Raw genomic sequence first — 20,592 nt, forward strand, 5'->3', positions numbered from 1 at the left:
AAATTGCCAGACTGCTTTCCACAGTGGTCGAACTGATTTACACTCCCACCAGCAGTGTATGAGCGTTCTCTTTTCTCTACCACCCTAAACGCGCCCAGGATCTCTGAGAAATTCACTTGCTCCTAAGTGATTACTGCCCTGCCCTGCCTGTTCTGTGCTTGGCGCCCTCTGCTGGCAAGAGGAGATTCCTGGCCTGGCCGGGGCACTGGTCTACTTCTGGTTCTCTCCTGAGACTCCAGGTCAGTAGTTGTGCCCTGCCTGAGGCCAACGAGGCAAACAGCCATGCTGCATCCAGCTCCAGGAGTGTTAACACCTCTGGGCCCTGCAGCTTGAAGCCCCCTGGAGTGTGACCCACGATATTCTCTGAGAAGGCCTGGTGTCCTTGGGGTCCCACAAACTTTGGGTCTAAATCGTAGCCTTGTCATCTCATAGTTCTGTGACCAGGTCTATGTTACATTATCTCTCCAAGCTTCCATTTCTTCAAACAGGTCCTACCACAGCCTTGGGGGCACATTTAGCATTCACTGAGTGCTTACTGTATGCCAGGACTGACCTCATGTTACCCTTGCTACAACCTATGGAGCAGCTGCTGTCGCTTTTACAGACGAGGCACCAGCAGCCTCCACTGATGCCCCCACCCATGTCCTCTCCACACTCCGGAGTTGGCCTCAGGTACAGACGGGACCTGGTGTGCTGGCAGATGGCTTCTCACTCAGCACTGTGTCTGCCTCTGGACTGTCTCTCCTTCACCCCAAGGCTTTCTCTGGCCACACGGAAGTTTTCCCAGCCCAGCTAAGAGAGAAGCCAGAGGTGCAATAGATGCCCCAGTGGGGGTGGCAGCAATGGCTAAATGTCCAAGCTTCTGGGGTGCAGCCAGAACACTTCGCAGAGACCCCACTTCCTCCTTAAGGCCCCCTCACCAGCTGTCCTGTTTTTCTGGTCTTGCTGCCTATATACTCACCTGGGCATCTTGAGGTCACCTCCCAAATAAATGACTGGTACCCAAGTCCATGTTTTATGGTCTGCTTTTGAGGAAACCCAAACTGAGAAAGGTTAGGTCACTTGCCCAAGATCACATGGCGAATACATGGCAGATCCTGGATTTGAACTCAGACATCTGACTTCGTATACCAAGTGCTTAATCACTTTGCTCTGCAGTTCTCACCTTGACCTAGGGAAAACTCACGGCCTCCTCACTGCTCAGGCAGCTTTCTCCTGCATCCTCCATTCCTGATAGGGTTTGGCTGTGTCCCCACCCAAATCTCAACTTGAATTGTAGCTCCCAGAATTCCCACGTGGAGTGGGAGGAACCCAGCGGGAGGTAATTGAATCATGGGGGCTGGCCTTTCCCATGCTATTCTCGTGATAGTGAATAAATCTCACGAGATCTGATGGGTTTATCAGGGGTTCCCACTTTTGCTTCTTTCTCATTTTTCTCTTGCTACCACCATGTAAGAAGTGACTTTCTCTTCCTGCCGTGATTCTGAGGCCTCTCCAGCCATGTGGAACTGTAAGTCCAATTAAACCTCTTTTTCTTCACAGTCTCAGGTATGTCTTTATCAGTAGTGTGGACACATACTAATACACTTCCCATCCCCATCCATCACACAAGGAGTCCACAATTAAGAATACCAGACAATTGTTTTGCAGGCCACACGAAGCTGCATGAGGAGGTCTGAACAGAAGGAGGGGTGCATTCCTGGTGGCACTCAGCCCTCGGAAAGACTCACCCCCTTTCAGCCACCCCAGCCTCCTCCAAGATCCTGCTCCCCTCACTCCTTACCCTACTCAAGTGGGTTAACTCTGTGACTTCATCTTCAGCTGAAGTTTAAAGTTAAAGATGAAGAACCTGTCCATGACATTCTGGAATGGCCGTGTTTTATGACCAAATAACATAGACGACAGATATGCCTGTGATTTACCCCATCCCTAAATTGAACCTCATACACACACTCAGAGAACAGGGCCCAAGGGATGCAGAGAAGTGTCTTTTATATATGTTATGTGCAACTAAAACAAGTTAAATCCTAAGAGCCTCCACTGTGATAATAAATAAATAAAAAGTTGAAGCTTTCATAGTCTGTTTGGGGGAATTTTCTGAGAAATCCTCAGGAGAAATGTCATATGAAGGAGACACTTAAACGAATGTTTACTGCAAGGAAAATAGCCATTAATAGAATGGGTAAATTATGACATCCATCCATAGAATATGCTACTGTAGTGAAAATGAACTTGAGCTACACATATAAGCACAAATGCATATCACAAATATAACAGAACATAAATTATAGGAGGATAGATAAAGGACGCCATTTATGTCAAGATGTTTTTATTTTTCTTGAGACAGAGTCTAGCTCTATCACTCAGGTTGGAGTGCAGTGGTGCTATCTGGGCTCACTGCAACCTCCACCTCCCGGGTTCGAGCGATTCTCCTGCCTCAGCCTCCCCAGTAGCTAGGACTACAGGTGCCCATCACCACACCCAGCTAATTTTTGTATTTTTAGTAGAAACGGGATTTCACCATGTTGGCCAGGCAGGTCTCGAACTCCTGACCTCAAGTGATCCACCCGTCTCAGCCTCCCAAAGTGCTGGGATTACAGGCGTGAGCCACTGCACCTGGCCTATGTCAAGATTAATAGCACACAAAACAACTATGTGTAGGCTTAGGGTTACATTGGTCTTTGTTTTTTATTTTCGTTTGTTTGTTTGTTTGTTTTGAGACAGAGTCTTGCTCTGTGGCCCAGGCTGGAGTGCAGTGGTGCAATCTCAGCTCACTGCAACTTCTGCCTCCCAGGTTCAAGCAATTCTTGTGCCTCAACCTCCCAAGTAGCTGGGACAACAGGCATGTGTCACCACGCCTTGCTGATTTTTGTATTTTTAGTAGAGATGGTGTTTCACCATGTTGGCCAGGCTGGTCTCGAACTCCTGACCTCAGGTGATCCACCCACCTCGGCCTCCAAAGTGCTGGGATTACAGGCGTGAGCCACCGTGCCTGGCTGGGTTATACCCTTTTATATTTCAAGTATAAAGATGTTCATGGCAATGGTGAACATTACATTCAGGGCTGCCATAAGGAGAGGTGATATGAAGGGGTAAATGGATCTTGGGTAGACCAGTAGTATCCTATCTCTTCCATTGAATGGTGAGAGATGAGTTTTATTGTTCCCTTTTTTCTTTTTTGGTATTTCTTAAGTAATCAAAAATTGGAGCGAAAAATCGATCACATGGCCACCCAGAGGAGGAATGACCTTTCTTCCTGGACAGATCACTCTTCCAAGCCATGGCTGAGCTGTTTCTCCCTGGAGAAGGCATACAGTCCCAGGTTCTGACTCCAGGGAGTGCCAGGTCCACCCGAGAGTCCTCCTGTTCTTGATTGCATGCTAAATGTGCCTGAGTATGGAGGTACCCACAACTCTGGGCCCCCCAGGAATGACTCTCACTGCCCCCGTGACCAGCCCTGTCTTGCAGCCCAGTCAACTCATTAGGAGCATGGGCTTAGGGCAGACAGCTGGCAGATATGGAGATGCCCAGAGAAGCTGCTTCATAAAGCGATTGTGAGGATGAGACCACGCATGCAGGCATTTGACACAGTGCCTGACTCACAGCCAGCCCTGCAGAAACAGTCACTCTACTCGACTGCTCCAGCTCCCATGCAGGGAGGAACCCCCAGGCTGGTAGTCAGGGGCCTGCGTTCCAGCACCAGTCAGGTGCCAACCCATTGTGCATGAAACTCTTTTTTATTTTTATTTTTTTATGTTGAGATGGAATCTCCCTCTGTCGCCAGGCTGGAGTGCAGTGGCACAATCTCAGCTCATTGCAACCCCTGCCTCCCAGGTTCTAGCGATTCTCCTGCCTCAGCCTCCCAAGTAACTGGGACTACAGGCGTGTGCCACCATCCCCAGGTAATTTTTGTATTTTTAGTAGAGATGGGTTTTCACCATGTTGGCCAGGATGGTCTCAATCTCTTGAACTCGTGATCCACCCACCTCGGCCTCCCAAAGTGCTGGGATTATAGGCATGAGCCACCGCGCCCGGCCAAGACTCTTCTTAGCAGAGCACTGACCACCCTGCAAGTGAGGACCTAGTAGGTGCTCAGGGACTCTCTAAAGTGAACAAGTGAGAGTCTTTATCCATATGGGAGCTTGACAATGAGGAATCCTGGGAAAAGATAGAGGTATCCATCAAAGGATGGCAGGGGAGGCTCAGATAAGAGTGCTCTGTGGGGAGACCCTTGGGGAAGAGTAAGGCCCCAGTGGGGGATGCTGAGGGCAAGAGGGTTTTGTGATTTAAAAGTACATATATATGGCCGGGCACGATGGCTCATGCCTGTAATCCCAGCACTTTGGGAGGCCGAGGCGGGTGGATCACCTGAGGTCAGGAATTCAAGACCAGCCTGGCCAACATGGTGAAGACCGTCTCTATTAAATATACAAAAATTAGCCAGGCATGGTGGCGCATGCCTGTAATCCCAGCTACTCGGGACGCTGAGGCAGGAGAATCGCTTGAACCCGCGAGATGGAGGTTGCAGTGAGCCGAGATTGAGCCACTGCACTTCAGCCTGGGTGACAGAGATGAGACCCCATCTCAAAAATAATAATAATAAAAAATAATAAAGTACATACATGTGAGGCAGAGCACACTGGCTCACACCTGTAATCCCAGCACTTTGGGAGGCCAAGGCAGACAGATTGCTTGAGCTCAAGAGTTTGAGACCAGCCTGGGCAACATAGCAAGATCTTATCTCTACTAAGAATAAAAAAAAAATAGCCAGGCCTGCTGGCACACTGCTATAGTCCCAGCTGCTTGGGAGGCTGACTGGGAGGATTGCCTGAGTCCCGAAGAGGGAGGTTGCAGTAAGCCAAGGTCCCGCCACTGCACTCTAGCCTGGGTGACACAGCTAGACCCTGTTTCAAAAAAAAAAGTACACATATGTGTATTTGTGTGTGTCTTCATGTATATATGCTTATACATGTATTCATGCATATACTTCTGTATGCACTCACATATATACAAATATACTTGTGTATACAGTCACATGTACTAATATATGTATTCATATACACACATACATACATGTATAGTCTCTTTTAAAGCAGAAGGTTCCATTAGGGTCGGGCAGCACCCTGCAGGCCCGCTTCGGGGCAGACCCTGTCTTGGGTGCGTCCCGTCAGTGCTCAGAGTATCCCCTTGCGGAGTGACATTATCACGATCATTCCTCCATTTCCAAGGAGGAATAGCTATGGTTCAGAGAGGTTAAGTGGATCACACAATGTCACCTCGGTGGTGGTCACAGGATTTGAACCACGGCAGGCCAGAGTCCTTTCTCTGGCTATACTCTAAGATGGCAAGGGGTAGTTATCCTAACTCCGGAGCACTCTGCCTGCTCTGTCTACCCTCCCTCTTCCTCCCCTCCCTCATTTTATTTTATCTGCAGCACTTCTCACTCTCTGAAATCTGTCCCCAGTCTGTTTGTCCCCAATCTAAACTGAGGCCCAAGAAGGAGGGGCTTGTCTGTCTTCTCCGTGGCTGTTCTCCAGAGTCCAAAAGGCCACCTCCCATTTATTTATTCTCAATTCATGTTCGTGCAGCATTTAATCCTCCCACCTATTTGTGGTGGTGTTAAGCACAGTTCCAAAGGCTGAGACTGGAGCCTGAGTGGGTCTGACTTCTCTGCGCCTCCTCCCACCCACGCACTCCACCCACGTGCTCCAGCTCCAAGAGGAGGCTGAGCCATTTCCGGAAGCCCATGCAGCCTCTGACTCTGGGCCTCCTGGACCCCACAGCTGGCCTTGAGCCCTTGCTTCCTCTCATCCCCCATGCAATCCCTCAGCAAATCCTGACGCTCTCCCTTCAAAATATTTTCAGAATCCAACTAGCTTCTCCATCTCTACTGCTCTGTCCTGGCCCAAGCCATCCCCATCGCACCCCTAGGTTATGGCACCAGACGGACTCAAGCCCTGCACCTCCCTGCCTTCCTGTTTTTTGTTTGTTTGTTTGTTTTTTGTTTTTGTTTTTTGACAGAGTCCCACTCTGTTGCCCAGACTAGTGTGCAGTGCAGTGGCGCGATCTTGGCTGACTGCAACCTTCTCCCAGGTTCAAGCGATTCTCGTGCCTCAGCCTCCCGAGTAACTGGGACTATAGGCACGCACCACCACGACTGGCTAATTTTTTTGTATTTTTAGTAAAGACAAGGTTTCACCATGTTGGCCAGGCTGGTCTCAAATTCCTGGCCTCAAGTCATCCACCCACCTCAGCCTCCCAAAGTGCTGGGATTACAGGAGCCTCCTGTTCTTTACACAGCAGTCTGTTCAAACTCCAATCCACTCATCTCACTCCCTGCTGAAAACTCTCCCGTGGCTCCTAACGCACTCAGAGTAAAATGCAGAGCCCTTTCCACGGCCCACAGGGCCCACCCTCCCCAGGGCTCCCTCAGTGACCTCCTCCCCCGGCATTTGCTGGTTTTGATTGAGGGACAGTGTCCCTGTAGGTACACACACGCGCGCGCGCACACACTCGCCATCATTCTCTACTCCCCGGCTCTGCTTTATTTGCCCCTAACATTGATTATCACACAACACATCCTACTTCCTTTTGTCTGTCTCCCTCCATGCATGGAAACTCTCTGAGGGCAGGGCTGAACACTGCCTAACACAGAGCAGGATCCCAATCAATATTGGTGGAAGCCCAGACAGAATATGAGTTCAGGAAACATTTGTTGAATGAATGAGTGAAAACAAGCCAACTCTCCAAGTTAGAAGTTATTATGGCGTGTCACATGCAGAGAATCAATGCCTAACTTAGCAAGGGTTTCCCAGGAATAAATATTAGGGTTGGAGGCCTGGGGCTGACAGCCAATTTTCTGGGCTGGTGATGTTCTCCCTGACGATATTCTTTTCCATCTTCATAATGTGAGAAAGCATTGCTTTCCCACCAGGGACTTTGATGCTAGGGTAGGTATTGAGGTAGGAACACAGCTCCAGAACCCGCTGCAGAAACCATCAGGAGAAAACTAAATCTGGTGAAACACATCAGCAGTGTCTGTGAACATGATGTATTAGTCCGTGCAAAGCAGGTGTTGCTGTGGTAACAAACAAACCCCCCAATCTTGATGGCTTAGTCCAATAACAGTTTACCGCTCACTGATGTCACCAATACATTGGGCAGAGGGTAGTGGTTCTTCTCCACGCAGTCACTCAGAGACCCAGGTTCCAACCATGGTGGGGCTCTGCTGGGTCCAAAGAATGGCTTTCAAGGTCCCTACAGAAAGGGAAGAAAGAGAAGGACCATGCATGGGAGATATTTAATGGCCCAAGCCTAGGTAGTAAACATCCCTTCTGCCCACATTCTATTAGCCCTACCTACATGGAGTTGGAAATGTACTTTTCCTACAAGCCCAGAAGAGAAATGAGATGGTCTCATGAGCATATAGCATTGTCTGTGCCACACCAAGGAAGGGTGGGACACTTGGTCTCCAGGAGCCACAGACGATGTGATTATAACCAGGTTTCCTGTGAGAGCCTTGCCTGGGACTCCGAGTCCGGCTCTATCTGCTGAGCTGCTGGTCCGGTGGGTGCCAGTCTCCTGGGTGAAGAAATTGACATACATGAGAGAAAGGGAACCTGGAGACAGAGGCTGAAATGTGTGTTTGGCTGAGAGGAGGGTTTCTTGGGGGCAAACAACAAGGGACTGGGGACAGGAAAGGCAGCCCAGAGCATGGTTCCAGAATGAGATGCCACGTCCCACTGTAGAAAATGTCTTCTACCCACTTCTCCCTGGATCTCTCAGGGGTTTGGTACTCTGAGCTCAGAAGGATGCTGCTCCATGTGAGCCTTGAGGACCTGCGTCTCTGGAGGTCGCTGGAAGCAGTGCCTGGGCAGGACAGCTCTGGTCTTACGCACAAGGGCAGCTAGGGCAGGGACCAAGTAAGAGCACTGCCCTCAGGTGGCTGCACAGGTGAGGCAGGAATGAGAAGGCTAGAATGAAACCACAGAAGCTCCATGAAATGCCTTCCCCAAGACTACCAGAGTAGCCCACAGAGACTTAAAAGGTAAATGCTGGGCCAGGCACGGTGGCTCACGCCTGTAATCCCTGCACTTTGGGAGGCCAAGGTAGGTGGATCACCTGAGGTCGGGAGTTTGAGATCAGACTGACCAACATGGAGAAACCCCATCTCTACTAAAAATACAAAATTAGCCGAGCATGGTGTTGCATGCCTGTAATCCCATCTACTCCGGAGGGTGAGGCAGGAGAATCGCTTGAAACCAGGAGGCAGAGGTTGCAGTGAGCTGAGATCGTGCCACTGCACTCCAGTCTGGGCAACAAGAGCAAAACTCCATCTCCAAAAAAAAAAAAAGGTAAATGCTAAGCTGAGCCATGGCTGTTTACAAGGCGTCACTGTATCCACAGGCTACAGTCTTGGTGTTCAATGCACTAGATGGGAAGGGAACTCTGATTACTGCATGGCCTCTGCCATTTATCCTGAACAAGCCCAAGTGTTCACTGCAGTCCTCAGGCCTGTCATGTAATGTGCCCAGAGCAGGTGAGGCGGAAGACAAGAGGAGAAAAGATGTGTTCCAACAGGCTCATCATTAATCCCAGCACTGGGGTATCTGCCCTCTTTTGGTTTTGTGCAGGGACAGAGCCAGTCCTGAGTCCCAGCCTACCTGCCTGGTGCCCAACCTCCTGCCTCTCACCAGCCAGTCCCCTAAAGGGCCAGACCTTGTCCCTGCTTCCCATAAAAGTTGGCTCCTACCACACCCTTCACTCTGAACATCGCCAATAAGCCACTGTGCCTGTCTGTTCCTTGCCAGTCCTCATGGGGAGCATAGCGCTGGGGATAGAAGTTAGACAACAAGGAGATGCCCCACTCACCCCTAAAGGATCACAATTTTCAGAGCAAAAGGGATGCTGCTGTGTGCAGCAAAGGGATGCCGAGCTGCCCCGGACAATGGGAAAGGAATTCATGACAACAATAACAGTGATGATTAGCAATGATAGTGATGATGACTGTCAAGGGACTTAGCAGTGCCCTCTCGGAGCAGTGCCCTCCTTCTTCTCTCACCCTGCACCCCAAAAGGGGCAGGCCAGCCCTCTCCAGACCTCTTAGGGTCAGGCTAAGCACCGGGACCACCCGTCTCGCACTGAGGCAGGAGTTGTGCCTGATCTTTATGCTTCTTGATCTTCTGGGGATCGTGGATACCCTTGGGAATTTTATGGACGCTATGGCTCCCTGCCTAGGGGAAAGAAAGCAAACGTGTAGCTCATTGCAGATTTTGTGTACAATTTCAATGACTTCTCAAGGTTTTAAAAATCCACACATGAACTCTTTAGGAGTCAATGAATATATTAATTTATTCCATCACTCAATAAACATCTATTATGTCTACTAATAAGTGGCATGCTGAGTGTTTTCATCTGTAGTTAACTTCTTCGTCAGGGTTGAACATCAGAATCATTTACAAAAATATCACCTGTGGCCAAGGTAGCACAATTTTCAACGCTGACTGCATGTTAGAATTACCTGGAGAGCTTTTTAAAATTCTATTGCCAAAGCCTCACCTTAGGCCAATTAACTCTGAACCTCTGGGGGTAGAACCCAGGCATCCCCAGGTGAATCCAGTATGTAGCCAAGGGCAAAAACCACTGTCTTAGAAAATCTTGGTCAGATGCAGCGGCTCCTACTTGTCATCCCTGCACTTTGGGAGGCCAAGGCAAGGAGGACTCCTTGAGGCCAGGCATCTGAGACCAGCCTGGGCAACACAGCAAGACTCCGTTGTTATAAAAAAAAAAAAGTATTTTCAAGTGAAAAAATAAAAAGAAAATTAAAACATGTTTTTTAGAAGTTGCCTAGGTGGTGATGCACACCTCAGGGTCATTCATTTATTCACTAAATCAACATCTAGTGAGCATCAGGCAGTGTGCTGGGCCTTGAGGGCAGAGCAGAGAATAAGAAATCAGAATCTCTGCCCTCATTAAGTTTATATTCTGGCTGAGGACCTGGCAATAAATAACCAGTACATAATTCATTCATGTCACAAGGAACATCAATTAGGAAGTGGCATAAAGGATGACAGAGGGGGCCAGGTGCAGTGCCTCATGCTTGTAATCCCAGCACTTTAGGAGGCCGAGGCAAGCCTATGACCTGGGGTCAGGAGTTCGAGACCAGCCTGGCCAACATGGTGAAATTCCATCTCTACTAAAAATACAAAGATTATCTGGCTGAGGTGGCACATGCCCATAATCCCAACTACTCAGGAGGCTGAGGCAGGAGAATTGCTTGAACCTGGGAGGCGGAGGTTGCAGTGAGTGGAAATTACGCCATTGCACTCCAGCCTGGGCAACAGAATGAGACTCTGTCTCAAAAAAAAAAGTGGGAGTGGGGGAGGCCAGGCACGGTGGCTCACACCTGTAATCCCAGCACTTTGGGAGACTGAGGCGGGCGGATCACCTGAGGTCGGGAGTTCGAGACCAGCCTGACCAACATGGAGAAATCGTCTCTACTGAAAATACAAAATTAGCTGGGCGTGGTGGCGCATGCCTGTAATCTCAGCTACTCAGGAGGCTGAGGCAGGAGAATCACTTGAACCCGGGAGGCATGCCATTGCACTCCAGCCTGGGTAACAAGAGTGGAGCTTGCAGTGAGCCGAGATCACTCTGTCTCAAAAAAAAAGAGGATGCCAGAGGGGAAAAAAGCACCCTGGGGGGTGTAAACAGCCAGTGCCAAGGCCCTGCAGCAGGTAAGAGCATGAAATCATGAAATCATGAGACCATGCTCCAAAGAGCTAAAGAAACCACTAACAGAAATTCTTGAATTTGCAGGAAGGCAAATAAAAAAAGAAACAATTTGAAACTCCTTTCACGTATAACAAAACCAGCTGCAATCAGCTGGAACCAATATGGCCGACTGGAGTTAGGGCAAGACCAGCTTGCTGATGTCACAGCCTGAATTTCCACTGCATGTTTCACATTCACTCCTTCCAAATTTGCACATGGGACCCATGAGGAAGCATGAAGAGGTAACTGCGCATGCCCAACATCTTTGCAGACCTCACTTCTCCTTGCACCAATAACCTACTAATCTCAGAATCCACTCCCTAAACCTTTTCTAATAAAATTACTGCCTTAAAGCCAGCACAGGGAGAGAGATTTGAGCTGACTCCTGCCTCCTTCTGAGCCAACTTGCAATAAAAAGCTTTTCTCAGAAACCCAGTTTCATAATGTTGGGGTCCAGTGCATCCAGCTGTGAGTCCCTTTTGCAATAAGAGAGTGCTCAGCCTGGTCAGGCATCCAAGGTGAGAAAGGGGCAGGGCGTGGTGTGTGATGAAGTTGGGAGATCCAGACCAGGCCAGGGCCTTGATGATCCGGCCTGCTGTATTCCCTTCTGTCCTCAAAACCACTCAGCAGGCCGGGTGCGGTGGCTCACGCCTATAATCCCAGCACTTTGGGAGGCCGAGGCGAGCAGATAGCTCGAGGTCAGGAGTTGAAGATCATCCTAGGCAACATGGTGAAACCCCATCTCTACTAAAAATACAAAAATTAGCCAGGCGTGGTGGCGGGTGCCTGTAATCCCAGCTACTTGTGAGGCTGAGGCAGGAGAATCACTTGAACCCAGGAGGCAGAGCTTGGAGTGAGCCCAGATCTCACCACTGTACTCCGGCCTGGATGACAGAGTGAGACTCCATCTCAAAAAACAAACAAACAAAAAATAAAAAATAAATAAAAATTAAAAAATGAAACACTCAGCAAGCAGGCAGAGACTTGGGGGAGAAGAAACTCGGCTCATAGGATCTCGGCTGGGACACACGCCTGAGGCCCCTGACCTGATGTCTGGCCACAGACTCCTCAGAAAGGCTCCCGAGAGGGCGACACCCAACCCCTCTGGCCATGAGCCCCTTTCTGCCCCACTCCTACCCTCCAGGCCAGGCCACTGATGTCACTGGTGCCAGGACAGCATTGTTCTCCCTCCCACACCCGCCTTCACCTCACAAGCCCCATCACCATGGGAACGGAGCCAGCCACTCAGAACACAGAGTTTTCAAAGGGCAGCCTTATATACGGAGTCACCTCTCCCCAGAGAGGTCACAGCCAACATTCAGAGGCCTCCCAGGGCCCCCTCTCCCTGGATAAACCACTTCAGCTGCCCCCCATTTTTCTCGAGGGAGAAAAAGGGGAATCCTCTGTCCAGAATGAGCAGGAAGGAGAGCCAAGCCTACAGTCACCCAGCTTAGAGCTCCAGTCCCCTGCGTGGCCACGCCATGCAGGAGCGGCTCAGGAGCCCCTGAAAGTGTCCAGCAGCTACCTCAGTGACACCCAGAGCAGCGAGAGTCATGTTTCCAGCGTGCAGCACCCCAGGCCGGAGGAGGGCAGCCATGCCAGCCTGAGCAGCGGGTACGCAGGGGACAAGGAGGGCAGCGACATCAGCTTGGTGGGCAGCCACCGGAGAGTGCGGCTGAACAGAAGGCTCAACACCCAGGCGGCCAGTAACCAAACCAGCCAGCTGGGCTCCACAGACCCTCCCAGCTCTCTAAAGAGCCGGCTGACTGGCCCCGCCCACAGCACCAAGCAGACTGGAGGGAAAGAGTGAGGCCAGCCTGCCGGGCAGCAGCAGCCTGTCCAGCACCAGCTTCATCAGCTTGGGCAGCAGTGCCCTCACCTACCAGGTGAGCAGCGGGCTGCTGACTTCCACAGCCAGCCTTCCCTCCACCCAGGCCAGCAGCCATCAGAGCGTCGGGCTGGACGGCAGTGCCCAAAACAGGCAGAGCAGCCACACCAGCGTGCAGGAGGACAAGACGGGCGGCAACGTGAAAACCAGTGAGCAGGTCACCACGGGGGAGCAGCCTGCCCAGGTGTGCATGCCTTTGTGAGAATCCTCTCCAGCAGCCAGAGTCTCTCGGAAAACAGCACACAGGCCCAGCAAACACAGGCTGCACCCAGAATGGATATTCCCAAAACAAGTAGGAAAGGTGTTTTCGAAAGCACACACTGACTGTGTCGACCATCAGTGGGTAATCCCATTTGTAGCAACAAGCATCAGTGGGCAGGCCACATGTAGCAGGAAGGATCTATGCTGAGCACCGCCTATCCTGAGAACACAGTCAGTGAGGAGACTGTCTATACTGAGAACCACTGTTGCTAGGAAGAGCTGTAGTGTCAAGATTCACCAATGCTGAGTCCATCTGTGTCAAAACAGCGAAGGGTAATGATATCAAGACTGTGAACTTCAGCGATAAGCCATCTATAACAAGATCCATCAATGGCAAAACCATCTGTAGTCAGCAGCATCCTGGTGGGACCCCCTGTACCAAAACTCATCACTGGCGACAGATGTTCTCAATGGCAAACGCTGACGATATTAAGGACCGTCACGAGTTAGAACCTTCCATGATGAAACCATCCTAAATGATGAATGCCATCTGCAACCAACACCAGCCACGATGAGCTCAGAAGAAACAAGCTGCAACCATGGTTGGGACTGTCCATATCAAGAACCATCTGCAGTGAGCGCCATGCGTGGAGAGCCACATCCACAGGAAACTTGGTCCTGGCCAAGCAGCACCACATTCTGTCCACCATTGTCACTGCCTGCAGAAGCACTAGCAAGACAGCCACGGTGCACACGGAGCACCTTCACGACTCTCAGCTCCCCCAAGGAGCCCAGACTAAGTGACTGTCACCAGAGAAGGATCATCAGGAGCGGCCAGGGATGCCCCCGGCACACAGGGACTAGGTCTGGCGAGAACATTAGAGGGCGGTGTAAATGGAGCCCCATGCCTGGACACCTGTAATCCCAACTACTTGGGAGGCACCATCCCAGAGAGCTCCAAGCGTCCTTTTTTTTTTTTTTTCCTTTGAGCGCTGTCTCTGGACATCTTCAGCCCAGAATCTTCTCAGGAGCAAAGGCTTCCTGATGCCTCATTCATGTCAAGAAAGGAGGCCAGGAGCCATCCTGTGTTTAGATGGCTGAGACAGTGACTACGATGGCAGGACAATGCCGTGAGAAGCACTGCATGGTGACAGAGCCCAACCCAGCCGGGAACGGCTGTGATGGGGAAGCTCTGGAGCATTTTGTGAGCACCGTCTCGGTGGATGGGAAAGCCGAAGTCTCTGCCCGTCTCTTACTGGAGGCACTAAACCCCCTCCCTGGGTTGACCTCACAGACATTGAAGTGAGTCTGCCCACAAAGGAAAAGAGGCCAGAGACTGTCGTGAAGACATCCACTAGGTACCAGAAGGAAAGCTGAGGGGGCAGCAAAGACAATAAAAGGTGTCTAGAGAGGTCATAGGTGTGTGGGTCTGTGTGTGCATTCTCGGCCGAGCTCACAGGAGGGGTGGGCCACAAACACTAAAGAACCATGGAGAGAGTTGGGCATGGCTACCAACTCTGCCACTGCTGTGCTGGCCATCTGGGCAAAATATTTAAACTTTCAGAGCCTCAGTTTCCTCATCTGGAAAATGGGGACAGTAACCCCTATTTCATACATAGGATGGTTATGTGGATTACATGAAAATGTATATCAAGTACCCAGCAAGGGATAAGTACTAATGTAATGTATTTCTTTCCCTTTTCTTTTTTTTTCCTTTTTATTTTTTAACTTTTAAGTTCAGGGGCACATGTACAGGATGTGCAGGTTTGTTACAGAGGTGAATGTGTGTCATGGGGGTTTGTTATACAGATTATTTTATAACCCAGGGATTAAGTGTAGTATCCATTAGTTATTTTTCCTGATCCTCTCCCTCCTCCCACTCCCCACCCTCCGATAGACCCCAGTGTGTGTTGTTCCCCTCTATGTGTCTATGTGTTCTCATCATTTAGCTCCCACTTCTAAGTGAGAATATGCGGTATTTGGTTTTCTGTTCCTGCCTTAGTTTACTAAGGATAATGGCCTCCACCTCCATCCCTGTCCCTGCAAAGGGCATGATCTCTTTTTTATGGCTGCATAATATTCCATGGTGTATCATTTTTCTTGCTTATGGGTAAAATGGGCACAATGGTTTCTGTCTTGCTTCACTCACAAGCACAGAAAGGCTAGTCACTGCTAATAATGGAGAAAAAGTTATTGACCAAAGCAAAGAAAAAATAGCCACTGTATCTGCTGGGAGGTAAGATGTTTTGGCAGAGAGTTGTGGTTTGAGGAAGGAGTTGCTGGTTCTGGGTGTGAGGGTGCCACATGTCTGGTGTGGCGAGTCTCTGCTTCTCAAATAAAAGCACCCCTTTTGAGAACATTCTCCCCCACTTTCCTCCAGACAAAGTCACTCAGCAAGGCCTGAGCACCCATGACCCAGGGCAGTCGAGAAAGGCCTCCCACCTCCACCCAAGAGCCTTAGTCATGTGGGGTAGCTACAACAAAATACGATAAACTGGGTTGCTTACTAACAGAAATTCATTGTTCACAGTTCTGGAAGCTGGGAAGTCCAAGATCAAAGTGCTAGTGGATTCGGTGTCTGGTGAGGGCCCAGCTGTGCTCCTAGACTGCCATCTTTGCACCATGCCCTCGCATGGTGGAAGGGGTGAGGGAGCTCTCTGGGGCCTCTTTTGTGAGGGCACTAATCCCATTCACAGGGGCTCCACCCCCATGACCTGATCACCTCCTAAAAGCCCCAACTGTTCATACCATCAGCTTGAGGGAATAGATTTCAACATAGGAATTTTATGGGGACACAAAAGTTCAGTCCCTAACACCAAGGGAACCCCTGTGTTCTGTAGGCAGCTCTGGGGGAAGCTTGGCCACCTCATCTCCCCCCAACATAGCCCTTCCCTTCCCTAAGAACCTCCCCTAGCTTCCCCATCTCAGAGGAGAAAGGAGAACACACAGAGGCGAAGTTATGGGCAGAGCGGTGTTGGGCACCTGCACGCTGGACCCCCTCAGCCTGGAGGCGATGGGCTCTTCAGACACAGCATGGCCAAAACTGAGTTGACCACCTTCCCCTGACTGCCTCTTTCATGTCCCTTCTCAGCAGATGGCACCATCAGGCTGCATTTGTCCAAGCCAGGACATCATGCCTGAGTCCTCCTCCCCCTGCCTCAGCCCAATGTCCCATCAATCCCTAAACACCCCTCCACCTCCACTGCTGACCCCCAGCCCGCCTTAGCCTCCCCCTAGAACAGTGGTTCTCAACCCCGGCTGTGCATCAGGGTCACCAGGGGTGGAGGGGAGCATTTACAAAGTACAAGTGCACAGCCTCCTCCCAGCAACTTGGCCTGTGCACCGGTCTTTAATAAAATTCCCCAGGTGATGAAAGTGTTCAGACCAGGACTGAGAGATGTCACTGACTTTGATCTCTTCCTCCTGGAATTCACTTTCAATCCCAGGGGTCAAAACCGACACCCCTGCAGGGCCTGGAAGGGGACAGAGAATGAGGAGGAAGTGGAGGTGGCAAATTGGGAAGCCCATGTCTTCTCTAAAGAGAGGCCAAAAATCCAGAATTCTGAGTAAAATCTCCTGGTTCTAAAATACTGGCCACAAATTCAAATTCTTTCAAAAAATTATAACACAAATAAAAACATTTCTAAAGGCAGGGTCAGACCCATGTGCCCAACGGCTTCTGCTTTTTTTTTTTTTTGAGACAAAGTCTCACTCTGTTGTTCTGGCTGGAGTGCAGTGGTGCGATCTAGGCTCACTGCAACCTCTGCCTCCCAGGTTCAAGCAATTCTCCTGCCTCAGCCTCCCTAGTAGCTGGTAGCTGGGATTACAGGCTCCTGCCACCACACTCAGCTAATTTTTGTATTTTTGGTAGAGATGGGGTTTCACCATGTTGGCCAGGCTGGTCTCAAACTCCTGACCACAGGTGATCCACCTGCCTCTGCCTCCCAAAGTGTTGGGATTACAGGCGTGAGCCACCGTGCCTGACCTGGCTTCTGCTTCTAAACAGAGAACAGAGCCATCTCTCTGAAGCAAATATCTGCTTATATTCCTCAACTGCTTAAAAACTTCCAACATTTTCCCACCATCCAAAGCAGCATTGACACGGCATTCAAGGTCCTCCCCAAACAGACCCAAGCAAGTTTTCCCTGCCTCACTTCCTGCCACTTGCTCCCATGCACCATCTCAAACCTGATTTCAAACCTCTGTGCCCTTTGCACATGCTATTTCCTCTGCCTGGCATAATTTACACACAGTAAGATTCACCTCTTCATGTACAGTTCTATGATTTTTTGTTTGTTTGTTTCTGAGACAGAGTCTCGCTCTGTCGCCCAGGCTGGAGTGTGGTGGCATGATCTCACCTCACTGCAACCTCCACCTCCCGGGTCCAAGCAATACTCTTGTCTCAGCCCCTCGAGTAGCTGGGATTATAGGCGCCCGCCACCATACCTGGCTTATTTTTGTATTTTTAGTAGAGACGGGGTCTCACTATGTTGGCCAGTCTGGTCTCGAACTCCAGACCTCAGGTGATCCACCTGCCTTGGCCTCCCAAAGTGCTGGGATTACAGGTGTCAGCCACTGCACCCGGCCTAGGCCTATAATTCTTGACACACGCACACATACAGTCATGTATCCCCCACCACGATCAGAATACCAAACAGTTCCATCACTCCCCATAAATTCCCTCATGCCCCTCTATAATTAGCCTTCCTCCCATCTCTGTAACCATGGACCAGTTTTCTGACTCAGAATGTCATATACATGGACTCATCCAGTATAGACAGAGCCGCTTGAGCCTGGCTTTTTTCACTTAGCGTACATAATGCATCTGTGACTCACGCATATTGTTTACGTGCCTGGCTGCGTGGTGTTCCATAGTGTATCCATTCTCCAGTTGGAAGGCATTTGGGTTGTTTCCAGTTTGGGGAGATGATGAAGCTGCTGCAAACATTCACGAACAGGTTTTTGTGCAAACAGATTTTTCATTTCATTTGGAGAAATACCTAGGAGTGCGAATTCTGGGTGGCGTGGTATGTTTAACTTTACAGGAAACTGCCGAATCACTTTCTAAAGTTGGCTGTAACGTTAGTTGCCTACACTATGTATTTTTCAGACTTCTGGTGTTTTTTGGGTTTTTTTGTTTGTTTCTTTTTCTTTTTCTTTTTCTTTTTTTCCAGATAGGGTCCTACTCTGTCACTCAGGCTGGAGTGCAGCAGTGTGATCACAGCTCACTGCAACCTCGAACTCCTGGACTCAGGCAATCCTCCCACCTTAGCCTCCCCAAGTAGCTAGGACTATAGGTGCATGCCTCCACATCTGGCTAATTTTGTATATGGTTTATTTTGTCTTCCTATGTTGCCCAGGCTAGTCTCAAACCCCTGGCTTCCAGCCATCTTACTGCCTGGGCCTCCCAAAGTGTTGAGACTACAGGTGTGAGCCACACACTTGGCTCTGGTTTTTGTTTTAACCATATATGAGGGTGATTTGTATCAGTCTCCCTTTTACATAGAGAAACTGAGGCACAGAGAGGCTAATTCTGTGTAAGTGGCAGGGCTGGGATTTGAACCCAGGCAGCCTGGCCCCAGAGTCCATGATCTTAGCCATTATCGTCTCTACCCTCCCTCTCTGCTTTGGGCACTTAAGGTCCCCAGCACACCCAGGGAATAGGTCACGCCCAGACCCAGAGTCCCCAGTTAACCGTTTCCTGTCTCAGGCCAAGTGTAGTGGCTCTCACTGCCTGGTACATGAGGGTGTATGTGTCCGCCTCCCTGAGGGGTGGAGGCCCACTTCTGTGTCAGCAGCATCAGTGATTCCCGAATGGATGAATGAGTGAGCACGTGAGTGAAGGATCAATAGCTGCATCAGAGGAAGACAGCCGGGTCCTCCTGGGCTTGCTCTTCATTGGCTACAGCCCACTACCCCAAAACAAAGGTTAAACAATGCTCAGTGTGCATGCCGGCAAGCCCCAGGGCCTCTCTATCCTCCCCTGGCTGTGCACCCGGCAGATACATCTCAGCCTGGCTCTCTCCCATGGCAGCACAGAGGACCCAGCAAGAACTCGAAGTAAGGACCATTTTTCAAGCCGGCGTGGCGATTTTTTCTTTCCTGTCCACTAGCTTGGCGTTCGGGGTGGCAGGAGGGCTGGAATGATGGGTTGGCTGCAGGCACCTGCTCCTGGATTATTAACTGGGCTGGGGAGAGAGTTGCTTATCAATGCTGTCCATCCAGAGGACCGCAGCAGCCTTGGACTTCAAACAGGCCTGGAGCAGGCAGGCAGGAAAGAGAGGGATTTGGCCGATGGATCTCCCATGCTTAATGAATCAGAGGCCTCTTCCCAAGTGGTCTCTTGGCCTGCATCGCCACCTGGGAAGGGGCTTATCTTTCATATTCTTCACACTGCAGTGCTTGATTTCTGTTGGATTCGGGTTATTGACCTCTCCTCTTGTCCCCACTCCAAAACCAGTGGATGAAATAGATGGAGTCTGCCAAATACGGCCTATTGTGAGCCAGGAGCTTGCTGGCTATGCCAGCTTCTTTTTCAATGTCTCATCATGGCAGGGAAGCAGGAGGAGAGTATCTTGGGTTGAGTCTCCTAGAAGCAGAACCTGAGGTGGGGATTCTTGGGAGAGTTATTGAGGGAGGGTTCCCAGGAGAAGGGCAGGGAGGCAAGCAGGATGGGAAAGAAAAGGGGTTAAGCAATGGTGTGGTCTTGGCTGGACCCTGGCCTCAGCCTGATTCCACAGGATCTCCGGGGTGTGAATTGCCCACAGAGCTGATTCTACCTTCAGTCAAAAGAGACAGCCATTCGTGCCCTCATGCCCTGGGTGGAGGAACCATAACCTCCCAGGTAAAATGGCTCCCATCTAGCCAGGAGCAATTCTCTAGAGAAGGGGCAGCTGTGAGCCACTAGCAGCAATCCTGGCCAGGCAGTCCAAGGTAGCATGATGGCTCCACAAGATGATCAGGAACCCAGCTCCTTCCAACTCTCCATTCCACCATCCTGAGGATGAAGTCCTCTTCCGTGTAGTATAAAATGGCTGCCTAAGCTCCATCCGAGACATCTGTTTTCAAGACAAGCGTGAGGAGGAAAAGGATAAGAAAATCTTGACTGTCCTTTTTTAGGGAGACATCCTAAAAGTCCCACACAACACAGCTATACCTAGCTATAAGGGAGGTAAGAAACATTGGTCTTTATTCTAGGAAACAATGTGTAGGAATTAAAGTTGCCATTCCGTAACTAATAATGGAGGAAGAAATGGATACTGAGGGAGGCAATTACAGTATCTGCTATAAACACTGCTCCAATTCATTTTCCCACAGGATCTAAAGGGACTTTTTTAGCCTCTAATAAAATCACCCTTTTACGTAAAACCTTTGGGGTAGCTAGCAAAAATGGCCCCAATACCCACCAACTCCTCCCATGAAGAGGAGTCTATTTCCCCATCCCTTGAATCTCAGCCGATCTTGTGATTTGCTTTGACTAATAGAAAGTGGCAGAAGTGATGCTCTACAGTTCTGAGTTTATCCTTTAAGAGACCTTGCAGCTTCTGCTTCCACAGTCTTCCAACTCTGCAACCATTTTGAGAACAAGCCTGGGCCAGCCAGTTAAATGATGAAAAGCCACATGGAGAGAGACCCAGTCCCACCCCCAAACTACCAACCTATTCCTGTCAAGGTCATCATAAACCAGCCAACCCAAATGACCCACCAGCTGACCATGGACAAATGGACAA

General features: G+C 50.1%; 1 protein-coding gene across 1 annotated transcript; it reads left to right on the top strand.

Moving 5' to 3' along the window:
• Positions 1 to 7,982: 7,982 nt before the first annotated feature.
• C18H16orf82 (chromosome 18 C16orf82 homolog) lies at positions 7,983 to 14,981 on the top strand. Its single transcript, XM_003807755.5, has one exon. The coding sequence runs from the start codon at positions 11,930 to 11,932 to the stop codon at positions 12,581 to 12,583; it is 654 nt and encodes a 217-aa protein (XP_003807803.1). The 5' UTR covers positions 7,983 to 11,929; the 3' UTR covers positions 12,584 to 14,981.
• The last annotated feature ends 5,611 nt before the right edge of the window (positions 14,982 to 20,592 follow it).

The sequence above is a fragment of the Pan paniscus genome, chromosome 18, assembly GCF_029289425.2.
Source record: "Pan paniscus chromosome 18, NHGRI_mPanPan1-v2.0_pri, whole genome shotgun sequence".
In the NCBI taxonomy this organism is placed as follows: domain Eukaryota; kingdom Metazoa; phylum Chordata; class Mammalia; order Primates; family Hominidae; genus Pan; species Pan paniscus.